The sequence below is a fragment of the Buteo buteo genome, chromosome 19 (assembly GCF_964188355.1).
Source record: "Buteo buteo chromosome 19, bButBut1.hap1.1, whole genome shotgun sequence".
Classification (NCBI taxonomy): Eukaryota; Metazoa; Chordata; class Aves; order Accipitriformes; family Accipitridae; genus Buteo; species Buteo buteo.
The window spans coordinates 4,779,431-4,796,441 of record NC_134189.1 but is presented as its reverse complement, the minus strand read 5'-3'; the positions used below and the strand labels follow the sequence as shown (position 1 = coordinate 4,796,441).

At 42.4% G+C, this 17,011-nt stretch overlaps 1 protein-coding gene across 1 annotated transcript; it reads right to left on the bottom strand.

Annotated features, from left to right (window-relative positions):
- Positions 1–1,018: 1,018 nt before the first annotated feature.
- Positions 1,019–16,671, bottom strand: LOC142041831 (BPI fold-containing family C protein-like). Its single transcript, XM_075051009.1, has 15 exons — positions 16,271–16,671; positions 15,772–15,883; positions 15,518–15,646; positions 13,929–14,084; positions 13,076–13,139; positions 11,964–12,024; positions 10,968–11,059; positions 8,864–9,037; positions 8,100–8,153; positions 6,615–6,785; positions 5,998–6,065; positions 4,634–4,676; positions 3,716–3,779; positions 2,894–2,970; positions 1,019–1,251 (listed from the first exon to the last, which is right to left on the bottom strand). The coding sequence occupies exons 1-15, from the start codon at positions 16,374–16,376 to the stop codon at positions 1,210–1,212; spliced, it is 1,413 nt and encodes a 470-aa protein (XP_074907110.1). The 5' UTR covers positions 16,377–16,671; the 3' UTR covers positions 1,019–1,209.
- Positions 16,672–17,011: the final 340 nt, after the last annotated feature.

Below are 17,011 nucleotides of genomic sequence, written 5' to 3'. Positions count from 1 at the left end.
GTGGACGGGGGAGTTTGCTCAGTTACAACAGTTGGGCAAGAGCTGCTTGCACCCCATCGTCAGCTGCGTTTCTCAGCATGAGGAAAAGAGATTTTGCTGTACAGTCTTGGCTTGAAAAGGGCTCCTGTTAAGGCATAAGAGGTGCGGGGATGGCTAGGGTTTGGGCATCACACTAGGCTGATGGGGCTTTGCGTAGGGGTGGTTTGGGGCTCACAAAAGCAGCAAAACAGAATGGGACTTGGTGTTACAGCCTTTGTTTCTCTGCTGGTGCTAGTTTGGGAGGCCTGAGCCTGCTTTCCATTCAGGCTTGGCCCAAATACAAGCACCTAAGCATTGCTGGGCCAGCACAGCCCTCTGCAGAACTGTGTTCAGATTTGCATGCTAATAAAGTATTGAAGGGGGAGAAAGAAAGAAGGTAAAACAACATACCAAAATGAAGTAAGAAGTAAAGTATTTGTAACTATTTCAATCTAGAGAAATGCTGACAAAGATACTGGAGGATTAGACTTGCACAGAAACATTCAAGGAGTTAAGTGTATCTAACCTGGCTAAGCAATGCTAAACAGGGGACATGACAGACACAAGGATTTGAAGTGTCACAGGGGCAGAGGCACCATCAAAGGCAGTAGTAGTGCCACTTTGTCTCACTTCCTGGACTGCTTCGGTGTCTTTGTTAAGATTTATGTTAACATTTTAGTTAAGACACTGCTAAGAATTTGCTCCCATTGTAATTGGGACACTTCCCAGTCTGTTGTAGTTGTGGAGAGGGCTCACTTCATACTTAGTGCATTGTGTTCAGAAGAAAGTTATTTAAGATCGTTACAGTAGAAACAGATTAGCAGGCATGCTTGCCCTAGCAGCATTTTGACAACATACTTTTCCTTCCTTTGAGAAACTGCAGCACCTTTCTGGAAGTGTATAGACAAGACTGTATTTCAAGAGAGGCATTAATCTTAAAAACATTTTTGCAGCAGTTAAACTCCAGAATAAATAATGTCAAGCATGTGTCATACGTTCTCCTCCACTGTACAGCCTAACCATTCCATCAGCTTTCTTTGCCTCCCCACATCCCCCCTTGTCCCCAACCCGGATAACATCGCCCTTGTCAGAGCTCAAGTTACACATTTCAGCAGAACTGGACAGTTTTTAGCCTTCAAAGTCACACTATTGTTTTGAAGTTCATGCTTAACAAATGGTCTCTCTTCTCCTTTAGTGTTTGTAGTGGACATCAGTAGAAATCAACATGTATCCCTGTGGGGAGAAGAACAGTCACTGAAGTGCTATGAATTACAAAGTGAAGGTGTTTCTTTGGTTGGTTTTGTTGTGGGCTTTTTTGGTTGGGGTTTTTGTTTGTTTGGTTGGTTGGTTGGTTGGGTTTTTTTGTTTTTGTTTTTGGGTTTGGTTTTTTTTTTTTAAATTTCAACTTGATCCTGGTGTTAAATGTCAGAAAACCTACTGAAAACAGCTCAGCCTTGGAAGTAACAAGTTTTGTTAAACTCTGTCCTTTGAACTTTGCAAAAGAGTCCCATCTTTCCGTGGCTGCTATCCCTTTGTACCACGCTAGCAACAGAAGGGACATCTAAAGATCATATACAGGAAAGTTCATCTGAGCCTTGAGGCAACTAGGCAATCATCACAAGGTGGGATTATTTTTTACCTAATTTGAGCCACCTAGGAATTAGCCATCTAACCTAAACTTGTCCTTAAAGTTTCCCCCATTGTCAGTGCATAGAGAGCAATGAACCTGCAGAGAGCAGCCATCACAGTCTAATATGGTTATCTATGAAAAGTGGGAAGAATTGTCTTTCTTCCTATTGACCATAGCCAACAGACTGGGACTGGAAGTGGAGACTAGAATTAGCCTTTCAACAGGAATCCCATTCACGTTGATAGAGTACAGCAATTCTGCTGTGCCCTCTCTCATTCCTAGTTGCTGATGAGGACACTGATTAAAGCGAGGTGAGGAATGGGCCCCACAGAACCACTAATATCCTTTGCTCATAATTAGCCTACAAGGTTGTTGGCAACTAGTGCCACTGAAAGTAGTCTCCAAGCAATTATATTTTGTAGGGACTGCAAAGTTGGCTGCTGTCAGGTAAGTGGAATGCAAAGAAAGATTAAAAAACCCCTTTGTGTTTCTTTCCTGAGTTGTGCTTTGTGCTTAACCACAAACAAGGATTTGAGACTGTCTCTGCAAGAGCTGAAAATCACTGAGAAGTGGGTAAACAAGTGGAGAAATGTAAGTGGCTTACCCATTTTCTGGGAGTTCATTTGTCAGTAATGCCCTTGTACCGATTGATTGCCTAGCAACATTCTGTATGTTCAAACTAAGTGCTAGAGAGTGTTGCAAGAGGCACAGAATACGGCATGATTTGGAGAAGAATAACCAGAAGGCAAAGAATATTTTCTGAGAGCTCACTAACTACTACTGACCAATAGCCTCAGCTGTTATCACCAATTATTAACAAAATCCAGTCATTCTAGGCACATAAAATTGAATTCACCTCCCTCTTATATTTCAACTATTCCTGTTAAATTCATCAGGACAGCATGGATAGTGATAACTAATTTAATTTGATTGGCCAAACTTGAATGAAATGTTAAAGGTAAACCTGTTTTCACACCCAATTGCAACTTGAAAGGCTGAGCAAGCTGTGCATTTGATCACTCACTCCATGGTTATGTATTTAATGCAGTTCTAGCTTTTCCTCTCAAAGAAAGATAAATTTGCTTCTAATAGAATTTCACCACTATTACAGATCTCGTTTTAAACCCATGGCTTTTTACTGCTTAACTAGCTCAAATCCAGCAAGTTTCTTGTACAGACAGAAGGCGAATAAATGCCTAGACAAAAAAAAAAAATATCCTTTTCATGAGAGTGTCAAAATCTCACCTGTACAATTGTAATGTGAGGTCTCGTCAAGGTAACATTGGCCAGATTGGGAAGAGGGAATCCTTTTGACAGTTTAGCTTAAAAAAATAGACAAACACAATGATTTAGGTATGCATTGGAAAGATATAAATACCTGCCCTTCAACAACCCTGTTTGTCCAGAGATTTCTAGGTCATTTACAACAATTAACCTCAGTCTCACAAGCAGCCCTGGGAGGTAGACACAATGCTCATTTTACCAATGGGAAAACAGAATTACAGATGCTTTTCTCTTGGCAGAGTGTTGCAGCCAAACCAAGGCATTTCATGTTGATTTGTCCCTAGTGACCTGGGGGATTGTTAATACAGCTCTAGTGTCATTAGGACCTGTTCTCATTTGTCTCTATTAATTAAGGAAGGCAAAGTTCATCCCAGTGCAGAGGGCTGGCACAAAGCTGTGTCTCCCTCCAGAGCCTTAAATAAGATTTATGAGAGGCAAAAGCCCTGTGCTGGTCTAATAGAGAGGAATACATTTCACACACTGTGGCCTCAGGCAGGTGTGCAGACTAGAGACATGCTTCTCACTGATGCATCAAGGCCGCCTTGAGTGAGGCAAAGGCCAATGAATTATGAATTTCCAAGCCCTTTTTGCAGAACAGTGCCAGTGAGAGGGCATACTTTCACCCCTACAAATCAATTTCCCCCTTCCACTGCTTACTGGCTGATGGTCATTTTCCACTCAAGTTAATGGGAACTGGAAACTTAAGCAGAAAGTCAGTAGAAGTTCCTAGAATCATCTACTCTGCTGGATGCTTTTAAGTGATGCTTTGAAATAGAGCCTTACCATTAGCTGATGGAATGACTTCAGTCTGTAAAATGTAAGACAGGATGTTCTCCAGAAGCGAGATCTGCCACAGACAAGAAAACTGAGTTAGCCATCACTTCTTGATAGCGGTAGAACTGTCATGCCCTAATCCTGGATGGAATTAGTAGGCTCGCGTTTGACTTTTAGTTCTCATTTGGCCCAAAAGAGTCATAATCTAAAGTGACTGTTGGATCTTAAGTCTTTGGAATGATGCAAAGGAAGTGAGATGCAAAATGCAAATGGCTCTGGTCATGCTTGGACAACATTTTCATTTAAAACAGTCTATTTCCTTTATTTGTGAGATAATTTATCACCAATAGCAAAGCAGGACCAGAACAGTTTTAATCCTTTCTCCTCAGCTACTCAGAACTTAGTGATTATACTCAGAATTACATGACTCTCTGAGGAGGCAGGGTGTTCCCCTGCAAGGCTACAACTGCGCTATTCCTGGCATCTGAGACCAGTATTTTGGCTCCTATTCCCTGCTGTAATTCCAAGCATCTGTGATGAGCACCACTGCACCACATGGAGTGCCTCTGCCTCCGTAGTGCATGTGATCGCTTAGACAGCACACTGCTCTGTCTGCTGCTACAGTTCAGATTACCACTGTGCGTTTCACTGTTATGATTCGAGAGATCTCCCTGCTTACTGATGAAATATGATACACCAGTCAGGGAAACTACAGAATATCTCATCTTCAGAGCACTAACTTGCCCCAAAGAATATACTTTTAAGTCCACAGCAGAGAGGTGGCTGCCAGAAGATGGGAAAAGAGCTACCCAGGAATGAAGCCAAATGATTTAGAAATACAAATAAAATTTAGCTGCTTACTCTTTAGCCTTGATATCACTGATATTCCTGGTTTGCATTTCCTATGTGCTTAAACTATCCACTTACCTCGAAAAAGCCAACATTGGAGTGGGCTAGCGAGAACTGGAGCCTGAGGGAAAGAAGCGAAACAAGATGAATCACTAGAAAGGATAAACACATGTTATTCTAGTCATGTGCAGTCACTGCTGTAGAGCTCCAGGCCTTAAGAAACATCTGTGAAGAGACTTTGGAAGCAATATATTTTACACAATGCATACTGCCTCATAGAGAAAGAGGTGGTTTTCTTAGGGCATTGCTAAGCATGCATGCAAAAGAATATGCTAGAAGGGCTGTAGCCAGCAATGTGAGTGCGCTTCTCCCTCTGTGCTCTTTTTGACAATTGACTTTACCAGGGCTAGCATCAAGGATTTGCAGGCTCTCAGATATTTTGCAAGGGTTTTGGTATATATCTACATAATGCTTTGATGTGAACCTTACTGGGGTGGGAAGAGAAATTCTGTTCATCGTATGGTAATGCTGCTGATGGCTGTGTTGGTAATGTCTCTGTTTCCAAATTCAAATACTTATTTAGTACATATTCAAGTATCCAAACATGTTCAAAACATGATTTGTGAGTTTCCACAGAACCAGAGTCCCAGCTCTTAGCACAGTCTAGATTTTTCCCTCTGAATGTTCCTGCAAAAAAGTGCTAACAGCACTATCCTCCTTAAATTCCTAACATCTCTGTGCCCTGATGAACTCTGCAAATTCTTAACTCTCTAACTGTCTTCCCAAGGGACTTTTGTGAAATCAAGGTCCCAATTCCCAGCTGTGAGGTCCTGGTATACAGAGCTTCTCTCTATAAAACATGACATTTTAGATGTCTAAATGCCCAAGCCTCTGGTCTCCAGCTTTCTGACCCTTGGGAGTTGCAGTGCCTTAGCTGGAGAATCTTTGCTATAAAAATATCAGCATAGGGGAACTGCGGGGTCCAGATTCTTTACCGCGTCCTGGACTCCTCTGCACTTTCCTAGTGACACAGGTGGGCTAGAAAGCAGTTGCATCTTGCCAGCTGGAAAGGGATGAGGGAAGCTCTCAAATGATTCATGGTCATCACAACTGCCCTGCAACTTCATTTAGCTAGCCCAGAGGGGAGAGTAGATGTCAGGAACAGAAAAGTCCAATGAGACCACTGCCCTGCAGCAATCCACAGCTGGTGGGCAATCCCTCGGGGACTGTGGCAGTTGTCACAGAGAAGCTTCCTGACTCCTCTAAACTAACTGTACAGGTACAGCCACATAAAGAATTAGAGAATCTAATGCAGATGAACTCACCAGCGAAACACATTCATTAAATTATGGTTATCTTATCATGTGTGCCTAAACTGCTAATGTTGGGATTGCTAACACTTCCAAATGGCTGGAAATCCTTTCCATCCCAGCTTGAATTACCTGTTCAAACATAGTGAGCCCATCAATTTCTGGTCAAATATATTCAGAGCAATGCTGGTGTTGGCTGCCTGCAGAAGAAAGAAACCATGGGTTACCAGACACAAAAACCGAGGACCCTTGCTGTGAATTAGTCACAAATACAGAAATACCATCTTCCAGTTATGTATAGAAGCTGTTTCATGTAGATGCAACTTTCTCCCTAGCCCATGGCCCATGCAAGTCTGCACACAATAAATGTCTGCTTATCTGAATGGCACTGACAAGAGCTGAAATGTGGGTAATGAGATTTCACTGATCAAAGGCATTTTCAGTTAAATGAACAAGTTGCCAAGAGGCATGACTCATGCCTGCAGAACTGTCATTCCAGAGAACAAAACTTTGGTTAATCAGAGTTGCTATATGTTTGGATTTTTGTCCATCTATAGGAAAATATTCTTCACCATAGAAATATCCTATAGGTTAAGTGAGGCCACAGAGGCACCACTTGTGACTAAGGGGCATTTGCACGTTTAAGGACTAGAAATCTGGCACTTTTTTTCTTGTACAGAGTTTTAACAGAAGGAAGGAACAAACATATTTAACCCTGAGTTAAACGTCACCTTTTTCACTGTACTTACTACGTTCACTGTGAACAATGACTGGGTGGTTGAGTCTGGTAGAACAGCAAACACCTCCATGGAGCCCCGAATCTCTACCGTGAAGGAATCCTGCTCTAAGCTGATGATAGGTATTTCAGTAGCCCTTAGCTTCAACATCACTGGGTAGGGTGTAACTGAATATTTCGCTACCTGTAAGGTTCCAAGACAAAAAAAAAAAAGACAGAAAAAAGCTTTTCTTGGAGAACAGATGATAATACTGCATTTTCTCATTCTTGAAGCAATCATTTTGAAGTAGTTCCTTAAGATAAGGTTAAGGACAGCTGCTAATGTAAGAGTCTTTCAAGCAAGCGGAAAGTAGAAGTTTTCTGTGGTGATAAATTAACAGTCTTGGCCACATCAGGAATGCAGTGGAAAGTTCCTTCTACTCTAGGAATACGATTTTTTCTGTATCACTTTGAGAGAAATTAAATACTTGTTTGTGAACATAGGAAAGGAATGGAACATGAATGTGACGTTTAAGTCACACAATAAAAGAGCTCACGAGTCATTCCCTTTGAGGTTCACCCATTTCATGAGACAGGTTCCTGCTCTGGACTGTCCTCAGAGGAACCTTACTCTGTCCATTCCCTGGAGAGCAAGTAGGCTCACCAAGTTCATTACTTAGAATAGAGGGGGTGGAATATTAGCATCATGGCATTTTACAGAGAAGACCATATGATGACTGCCCTTGGAGCATTCTTAGATTTCTGAGGGAGGAACTTAATATCAACCAGGAAGCAAACAAGGATGTGAAGTTCTTTGAACCATGAGCCTAATTTCATTCAACCTTGGCATTCATGGCCTAAGGTCTCTTACAGTCATTTTTGGTTTCTCCATCTGTCTGAGAAGGCTGGTGGAAGCCTTGCATGCTCATATTCTCTGTCCTGTTATATTCATCTCCTACACCTAAAATAAATGGAAATCCCGTGCATCTGCCTTGTCTGTTCTATAGATGTAATGTTTCCTGCCCATCTGTTAGCTCAGTTTCCTGCACATGGCCACTACAGTCCCTTCCCAGTTCTTTACTGGATTCCTTTCTGCTAGTCAGTCACAGGCTAGCAGTGAAGCAAAGACAATTATGCAGATCCGGGCAGGAGAAAGGTGTTATTTCTGAGCTGAGGCCCTCTCAGAAGTCTCTCAAAGCAGGACTCATGACTGAAAGCTTTTTCCTGCCTAGAGCTGGTTTTAGGTGGGAACAGCTGTGGCTTGGGCGCAGTGCCCAGAGTAAAGATCGATGTGCAAGGTAATGGGCCAAGTTTGGTAAGAGTGCAAATCATTCAACTCATTGTGAGATTGGGAGGTGACAAGTCCCATCTCCTCTGCTGTTATAAGGCATACATGGGCCCACTTCTCTAGCACAAGAGCCCCGTGGGCCCTGCAAGTCTTTGGGATACACCGGCAGTGAGGTGTCTGACACCCACACTGGGTGGTTCCCTAAGAGTTTGTGGAAGTAATGATACTCACCTCAGGGATGATACTGCCAAATATCTCGGTGCTTATATTAAAATAGCTGCAAGTCTGGAGAAAAAAAATATTATAAGAAAACAAATGAGTTTACCAGATTTGACCTTTGTGGTCAGCTTTTCTCTAAATGCATTATTACTGTCATTTCAATGAATCTTTGATTTTGTACCTCTCAGAAATACTCTTAAGGGACTCAGTATACTTAAAGCTGATTCCCAATAATATATGCCAAAATACTTCCTGGGAGAGCAAATGCTTAATATCATTATAGTTTGGGCTGCAATCTATAGGTTTTGGGACTTACTGAACCTCCTGGAGACAGGCTAGCCAAGTCTGCTAGACTCCAAGCCACAGCTATTGTGCTTTGACATATGCTTTGCTTCCATGGCCCCTGTAGTACTTGCAGTCTGTAAGGATCCCTCAGAAAACAGCCACTGAGGCTGCTAAATTCCCCAGAGTAAATCCTTGGTCCATCTCAGAAGAGTCTATGCCTCAGGCCTACAGAACCCTTCTTTTTTGTAGTAAAACTGCCAGTATTTGGTACCTTGCTCAGTGGAACTAGGCACCCTGGCTATGGCCTGAGGCATCTGTATAGAGCATAATAAAAGAGCGTAACAGTACCCCAGGTGTTTCTGATCTACTGTCTCAGGTTTTCACAGGCCAATTAGCAGCTTTATACTACCACGTACTGACAACTGGCAGGCCAAAGCCCCGTCTTGGATGACCCGAGCCACTCTGACCCCATTCCTCTGCATCCTACTCACCTCCTCTTCAATGGCGATGCTGAAGGCCCCTGTGGTGTAGTACGCAAATGAGGAAGTCTGAAAGAAATACTCAGAGAAGGCAAGGTGGAGCATGGAGTCGCTTTGGTCTGGGATGGTGAAGGGAGCTGCCACATAGGGAGGGCCAGTGTAGTTTCCAGCTGGGTAGACTATCCCCTGAAAGGTATTGGCAGAGATAAAAAAATCAGAGTGAAAATACACCTTTAAAGTGACTGCAGACAATTAATGCCACTTTCCTTTCCCTTGCTCAAGCTATTAAATTGGTGTACAAGTGGGTACATAGCCTTTGTAGTACATCCTGAAGCCTTGGTGCTTTCAAGCAGATGGTGAAGATGAATTCCAGAGATTTGACACCTTCACAGATGACACCTGAGATCTATTTTTTGAGACGCTGATCAGCTACTGAAGACAGTCTACCACCTCAGAAACCAAAGCCTCTAAATTAAGGGTCTACATATTGCATGAAGAGCACGACTAAGGCTCCTCCTTATTGAAAAGCTTTACTTTCTCCTTTCCCCATCTGTAGGAATTTAAATCTGAGAACTGCCACCTAGAGCTATCCAACGGCCTCAGTTACAAGATGGATCTCTAAAACCAGAGGTCTTTCTAGGTCAGAATCAGCACCTTATTCTACCCAGAAGAAAGTTGGTAACTTGTGCAGACAAAAGAATGCCTATGAGAGAGAAAGGAAAGTTAAGTCAGACAATCCTAAAACCACCTATGTTGTCTTTTGCACTACCCATGGTATGAGCCAAGGCTTGCAGATCTAATACTTCCAAACGCACCCCAGATGAAACAAAAAGAAAAAACTGATTTAAAGTGAGGAAGGCACTCGGAGATTAAGATTTTTTTATATCCCTTTTATTAGTTCCCCTTTTCTGTTTCATCTCAAATGTATTCTGTGTGTCTTTATTTTCTCAGCTCCTCCCCGTCTACGTCTAAATTTTGTGTTGCCTTTTAAGGACTATCAAAACGCTTACAAAGTGCTGAGTTGCTTTGCCCATGACCTCCCCATTCAATCCTCACTTGCTGGATTTAACAGTCACTCGCTTTGTATTTTTCCCCCATGTTGCATCTTATGGGGGAGAGTAGCCTTGTAAACAGCCATGACAATTACCTCTCTAGTCTACCTCAAATCCCTGCTTAAAATCTAGTTGCTACAATACCCAGAAGAGCTTGACAGCAGCCGCAGATCTGGTGTGCTGAGACCAGTGTCTACCATACTGACTGATGCTGGCTTATGGTTCCTTTGTGTTCCTGCCTCTCTTGTTTTCCTGTTGTCTCTTTATACTTAATTATATTAAGTTTATACTTAATTTATAAGATTTTTGTGACAAGACTGTCTTTTTGTTCTCCCTTTGTAGAGCACCTAGTGCGAGGCATCTTAAAGTTAATTAAGGAACTTAGATACTATGATGAGGATAACTACCCTCAACCAAATCACCTTACACAGAATGACAATCAAGCCATTCTAGAATTAGGAACTAGTCTGATTTTAGTTTTAATACATAAGGAGATTTTTTCCTTTATTTGAAAGAAACTTTGAGGCCTTTGAACTCAGCAGCACTCCTTGGGCTCCCATGCTTTTTCAAGGGTCTTCTGTCTTCCCATTCAAGATGCCAGAGGCTTAATACTTGCTCCTATAGTCCTGCTCTTTCTTTTCCTCTCTCATCTGACAGCAGAGACATCTAGTTAGTGCAAGGCGTAGAGATCTTCCCCTGACTGACTGAACAAAGAAGTCCCAGATATTAATCAACAGCAAGAGAAGGATGAAACTGAATACCTTTTTTCTCTCCTTTCCCTTTCTCTTTTTCTTCTAACTTGCTTAGTCAACTTTTACTGCTCTCTATGTTCTATAACCAATACAACAGCAATTAAAAAAAAGGATGTGGCTTTTAAATAATTAATTTTACAACAGGATTGTTAAAAATGATTACAATACCAAATGCAATAGTGCTTTGAAATGTCTGTCTTCTCAGATGCTAAGTCTTAATGTTCAGAACAGCAATCATGTTCATCTTAGAAAGTGGATCATACAATAACAAAAACCATAGCAATCTTGGCAAATAGCACTACAGGCAATTACCTTTAAGTCCAGGTCAATGAATGGTCGGAATACTGCTGGCAAGCTATTTAAGGAGTAGTCTACTTCAGCCAAATCATCAATCGGCATTAAGACTGTAAGGGTGGTAGATAAGACAAAATACCCAATATTATAAAAAGCACAGATAAAATTTTACAATTGTAAAGTATACAATTTTATGTATACTTAAAACTAGCCAGTTCCTGAAGGAGAATGACACAAGCTCTTCCAAAGAGTAGGGAGAAATACAACCAGGGACCTCCTAACATGCATTCTGACCTAAGGCTTGATGTTTCTAGTGGCACCTTCTTTAAAGCACCTTCTTTGGTTTGTCTAATGTTTTCTCATTGTGGAAAAGTAAATTTGGTCTAACCAAAAAAAGGAAATGGCCATACCAGTGCTTAAGGGCATAAGGAGGTGTTGGGATTTCTTGTCAAGGAGTTCTAGAGCATCCAGAGTGCCTCTAACTTGCAAATACTTTCCCAGAAAGGTGGGTGCCTGATCTGCTTAGGTACTTGTGTTTTGTACATGGTACCTTCCCAGCACTTTGGGTGTCTTAAATGCCTGCAAATCTAACCCAAAACGGTTAAAGTGAGAAGTTTTTTTACAAAGGAGCTTTTTCATTTTGCTTTTGGCAAATCTGATAAATAGGCAAGTAAAACTTAAAGTTCCAGGCAGGCTAGGAGAGCAGGCTTCAGCTTGTGAAGTGCTATGCATGCAGGAGGACTCGGAGCACGGGAGGGAAGGGAAAACTGCCTTAGCATCAGTGCTGTGTGGCCTTTAAGTGGCATTTCTGACAACAGAAGTGCACACTGCCACATTTGCAAGTTGAGAATTGCTCCAAGTCCTTGGCTTCTCAGAAATATCCTTTTCTTGCTCAAGTACCACTCCCTTTATTTAACTGTGGTCCTGTAAGCAAGGGAGCAGACAGATCGGAGGGTCTGATACCACTGAACTGGAGAAAGAAAGCAGAAGGAAAAGATGTTACTAGTGACTCACCATTCAGTGATCGGAGGTCTTCATCTATCAACTGGATCCCAGATCTGATGTTGGGACATGACTGTATAAAATCATACTCAAGTTATGGCCTGATTAGCATGGACCTGTAAGTGCCTCTTACCTGTGTGCCAGCAAATCTTTCTGCTTATGTGACACACACTGCAGCATTTGTTTGTCAAAACGCCTAAACTAGCTTTTCTGCAGCTAACTGGGTCCCCAAGGTTTCTACCTGATGCAATGTAAACAGGTCCTATGTCAGAGCTGCCTTTAGGCAGCAAAGTGAAGAGTTGTCAAAGGCAGCCTGATGGGGGTGACAAAACCACAGCCTTAATAGCACAAGAAGGAGACAGAGATCTCACATTGGTCTCACAGGAGAAGGGATCCCTGTCCTGGGGCAGAATCACAGCCATCTCAAGCTCTGGCTCCTCTTAGAGGCCCTGGGCAGGTTGTCATCAGAACTATGCACCTCTTTGATATGATGAAGTTTAAATATGTCGTATTATCAGGTCAGGTACTACAACATCTCTATGCATCATCCAATACATGTTTTGTCTGCTAAGTATAAAAATTACCCCAAAGCCAGGATACCTGTAGGTACACAGGCAGAGACTTATTCTGTACTGAAATGGGGGAATAACTAACTTTTCCAGCCCTACGGCTGCCTTGGTTGAACCTAGCTGTGGACTAGTCAATATTTTGGCCATGAACTTGGCACTTTATCTGGAAGCATTGATGTAGGGTTCGGCGTTCGGAAGATCTCGCGATGTCACGGAAAGTTAGAGGGTTAGTCGCAGCCTTGTGATGTACCTGTAATCCCGCCTCCCTTTGTTAGTATAAAAGGAATTAACTGCGCAATAAAAGGCAGAAGTTGGCGCTCACACTGTGTGTGTTATCTGTCTCTTTCCCTGGTCCGGGCCGACCAGTGATCTAAGTGTGGCACCTTGATATGTAGCGAACGCTACACATTTCTAGCTGGCAAAATGGTGACTCTGCTGATCAGACCAGAATAGAACTATATTATTTTTCTAGTTTGTCCTTTGTCAAGTTCACAGCACTGACTTGTGAAAGTCATATTCCTTAAACCCCTCCCCTACACAATTTGAAAGGCTTACATTAGTGACCAGGCTCCTGTGAATAGGTTTCTTCAGATACTTGATAAAGAAGTTATGCAGGAAGCTAGAGGAGAGGAAGAAAGCAATTCATGGGTCAAGTACGACAGCCATTAACAGGAAATCATGTATCTCTTCAGAACAGTAATTTAATGGCCTCTGAGTGTGATATTCTAGAACACAAGGGAGCTTTCTGAAATGTAACAACTCTGAGAGCCACTGTCTCAAAGGAGATAATTTCACCAGTAGGCATCTCAGCAATTAGGGTAGATTCATTTTTATGAATAAGGAATTCTTCATATTACCACCATCATGTATGTACAAACAGAAAAAATAAGTAGCCTCTGCACTAGCAACTTCCAATACAAGTAAAAACAAACAAACACACAAAAAACCCCAAACCAGGTGACAAGAGTTGTATTCAGACAGTGAGAGAAGTACAAGAAAACAATGAAATAATGTTACACAAGATTGTAAACAGAGGCCCAACAGAGAGCAGTCTGGTTCTGTTCAGTTTTTATAGAACTGTGACTAAGAACATTAAAGCATAGTACAAGCCTGTAACTTCTACCTAGGGTTGAAGATTAGAGCAGTAATTGGCAAGAACTGAGTGCTCAAGAAGTACAAGGGATTGTTTGATGCTGTCTTTATCCTCTACTCAAGTTACAGTGTGCACAAATACAAGGACAAAGGTCAAATCTGGCCATTTGAACACTGGATTAGGGCCCTGATTCTCATCTGTGGTGCCCATAGACTCCTAAAAGCAATTCTGGGTGCCCTATTTTGTGAAGTTATCTTTGTGCCATTCATTGACAGTTATTTTCTCCCACAGCATATACAGATCTCTTCCACTTACCCACTTTTTCCACTCAGCTTAATGTCTATATCACCAGAAGTTGTCCGGCAGCTGGTAAGTGCTATTGATGTATGACCTGTATTATCCAGGGGCGTTGAAAAGATTGCAGTAACAAACACCTTTGAAATGTAGACTGTGCTTCTTCCACTGTCTTTGCTGCATAAAGTAAAAATATATAAACAACCTATTTTTAATGAATGTTCAAGAGTAACTCTCAAACAGACTCTTTTCTGTTCACTGAAGATGAAGTTACCTGAATACTTTTTATTGCATTGTTTATAATGAAAATAGATTTTAATGGGATCTGCAAAGAATCAAGTATTCTACACAGATTTCCAGCTAGAAGTTTTGGAAAATGGCGGATTTGGGAAAGTAAATAATTCACTTTTTTTAAAATATTTTGTACAACTTACAAGACTGGTGCCCACAGCAGAGGGAACTGGAATAAACCTGATGTAAGATAGGGCAAGAGAGCTGTACTGGGATCTAATCTATTGGTGTTTGAGGAGGGTCCATACAAACCCATGTCAGAGCCTGGAGTGCCCCAACGAGCTCTGTGCCCCCTTCCCCACCCCTCCCAAGGGTTTGGCAGCCCACGCTCAAGACCAGCTCCAGTATGGCGAAGCTGTGTTACTTTGGATCAAGTTGTTCATAACTTGGTTGTGAGAAACAGCTGTGAAAAGCCTCACTGGGGGTCTCTACCCTTGGTTTGTGAGCTGCATTGGAGCTCAGTTCTTTGCTTGAGCTATGTTGTAGGTACACCTATGTGTGACCACGTACTTAATCAATTTTGACAGTGCTTTGCTGGCTTGACTTGCTGGCTTTGCCTCATTCTGCCCCTCCGTTATGGACTTGCCTGGCAATGTGGACTGGTGGCGGTTCCTAGTCACTGCCACTAACCTGCTCTGCTTGCCAGTCTTGGGTACTTGCCTCCTGCCATGCCACCCCCCTCAGCTCCAGGGTCCGCTCCCCTTGGAAGCAGCCAGTCCTCGCTGTCCCTGACAGCAGAAACCCAGAAGTGCAGATCAGAGACTGCTGTAATTCAGTCAGTTTGGCAATATAGTTAATGGGAGTTGGGGGGACGAGGAAGAGGGGTTTCTTTCCTCTGAAACAGACTGGGACTAGGAAGGTGTGGAGCCTGCTCTAAGGATATTGCCACTTGGTTGTCCATTTTCCATCAGCTTTTGAACTGTATCTCTTGGAGGCATAGCACAGGGTTTCTAACAGTGTGGCTGCTCTGGGAGGGTTTATTATACCAGACTGTGATCCACCATACTACAATTTTTCTAAATGTGTCATTAGCTGGCAGGCTGGACAATGACAGCATTCAGCTAGAGCATCAATCCTTTACTATTCACAGAGGGGCTTCTCAGCCATGGGTTTTTATCAGTGCTCATGGGTGAGGGGGCAGGGGCTGTATCCCACCAGCAGACCTGTGGAGAAAGACCAGTCTGTACTCCTGGGTTACTGATAGTAGCTGTTAAAGAGCACCTTTGCCATGAAGAGGTGACAAGAAAAACTAAACTTTGCATTTTTAACTTTGTATTCTCCATCAAGAAAAATCCCAGCACACATGAAGCTGTACATACAACATCCAGGTCCTTATGTTCCAGTTCATATCGATGGTTAGAGAAACATTTCCAATCACCAGTTTTATCCCAGTCCCAGGTATGAGGGAGATGGAAGCACTGGGGAATTCAACAGCAGTGATGTGTATTCTAGAGAATGAGGGAGATAAAGGGGAGAAAGAAAAGGAAAAGTTTATATTTCACGAGTCAGGGTGAATGCAAAACAAGATTCAAATTTCAGTCAAACACAAATTGCCGCTGGAGAGAATACTTACCTTGAGATGTTGTATTTGACATTACCAAGCCCAAATTTCTCATAGCCAGTCAAATCAGGGAAATGGTCTTTCTCCATATTCTGCTTCAGGATTTCCAGCCCAACCTCCTTGGCTACAGGAAAACAGCAATCAGTTCAGTTGCCTTTGATACTGCCTGGGAGTTTATAGTTTTTATGTCTCTGGCTTAGATGGGATGGACACAGAGTCAGAAAGAAGAGGGTATCTCATTTGAGAGCCAGCAGTGGTATTTCAGATCTCACTTCTAGTCATGGGAAGAGTTGGACTTACTGATTCATTATCTGAGATCAAATGAACCTCGATATGATGTACAATGCTGTCAAGCAGCTTGCTGTATCTGCTATATTGTGCTTTTAAACTTTCCTTTTCTTTATAGCCTGTGATCAGGTCATTTCTTTCCACTGCCATTGCTTCCCAAGATGTCTGTCATACCAGGATTCAATGCAATACCACCACCAGATCATGAAAACATCACACATACCATATTCCAACCCCTTCTGGGTGATCCTCACTTTGAGTCCGGGGTTGGCGTCGAGTTGCCCACTGAGCAAACTTAAGAGGAGGAGAGAACAGCAAATCTTCACCATCTTCCTTGGTTTTTACAGGACCTGTTAATAAATACTTATAATGATAGCAGAAGTTGTTCATGCTGTCACATGGTGGCTGTACTCCCTTTTCCCTCCCTGGAGTGAGCTGTTCTGACACCAGCTTTCCCTCCAGAATGGGTAAAGTGGAAAGCCCAGCAACAGTGGAAGAAAGGACCTGTTCTGCACAGACTGTTAGCAAAATGGAACTCTTTGGGGTACAGAAGAAAAGTCAGCCTATTCACTGTCACAGGGAGTGGAGAAAGCACTTGGGATACATCCTCCTGGACAAACCCTGTTGAAAGGGAACTGGCACTGAATTTTTAAGCTGTAATTTTTTTTCCCTCTAGTTAGTGAAATAAGTAGCTTTTTTTCTCCCAAATGTCTGGAGCTGTCAGTGACTCCTGGTGATTCAACGGTCACTGGAACTTAGTACTTTGGAAAACCCTATCAAGTCATTTAGTTATAAACACAGATAAGCACACCTTAGGAACCACATATTAAGATCTTAGCCACAACTTGATGGAGAAGTTTAAAACCAAACTGGACAAAATCAGAAAACAGTTTTGAAGTTCCCCCCCCCCCCCCCCTGAGCTGGGAGCAGTTCTCTGTGGAGTTATCTGTCATTTGAGGTTAAT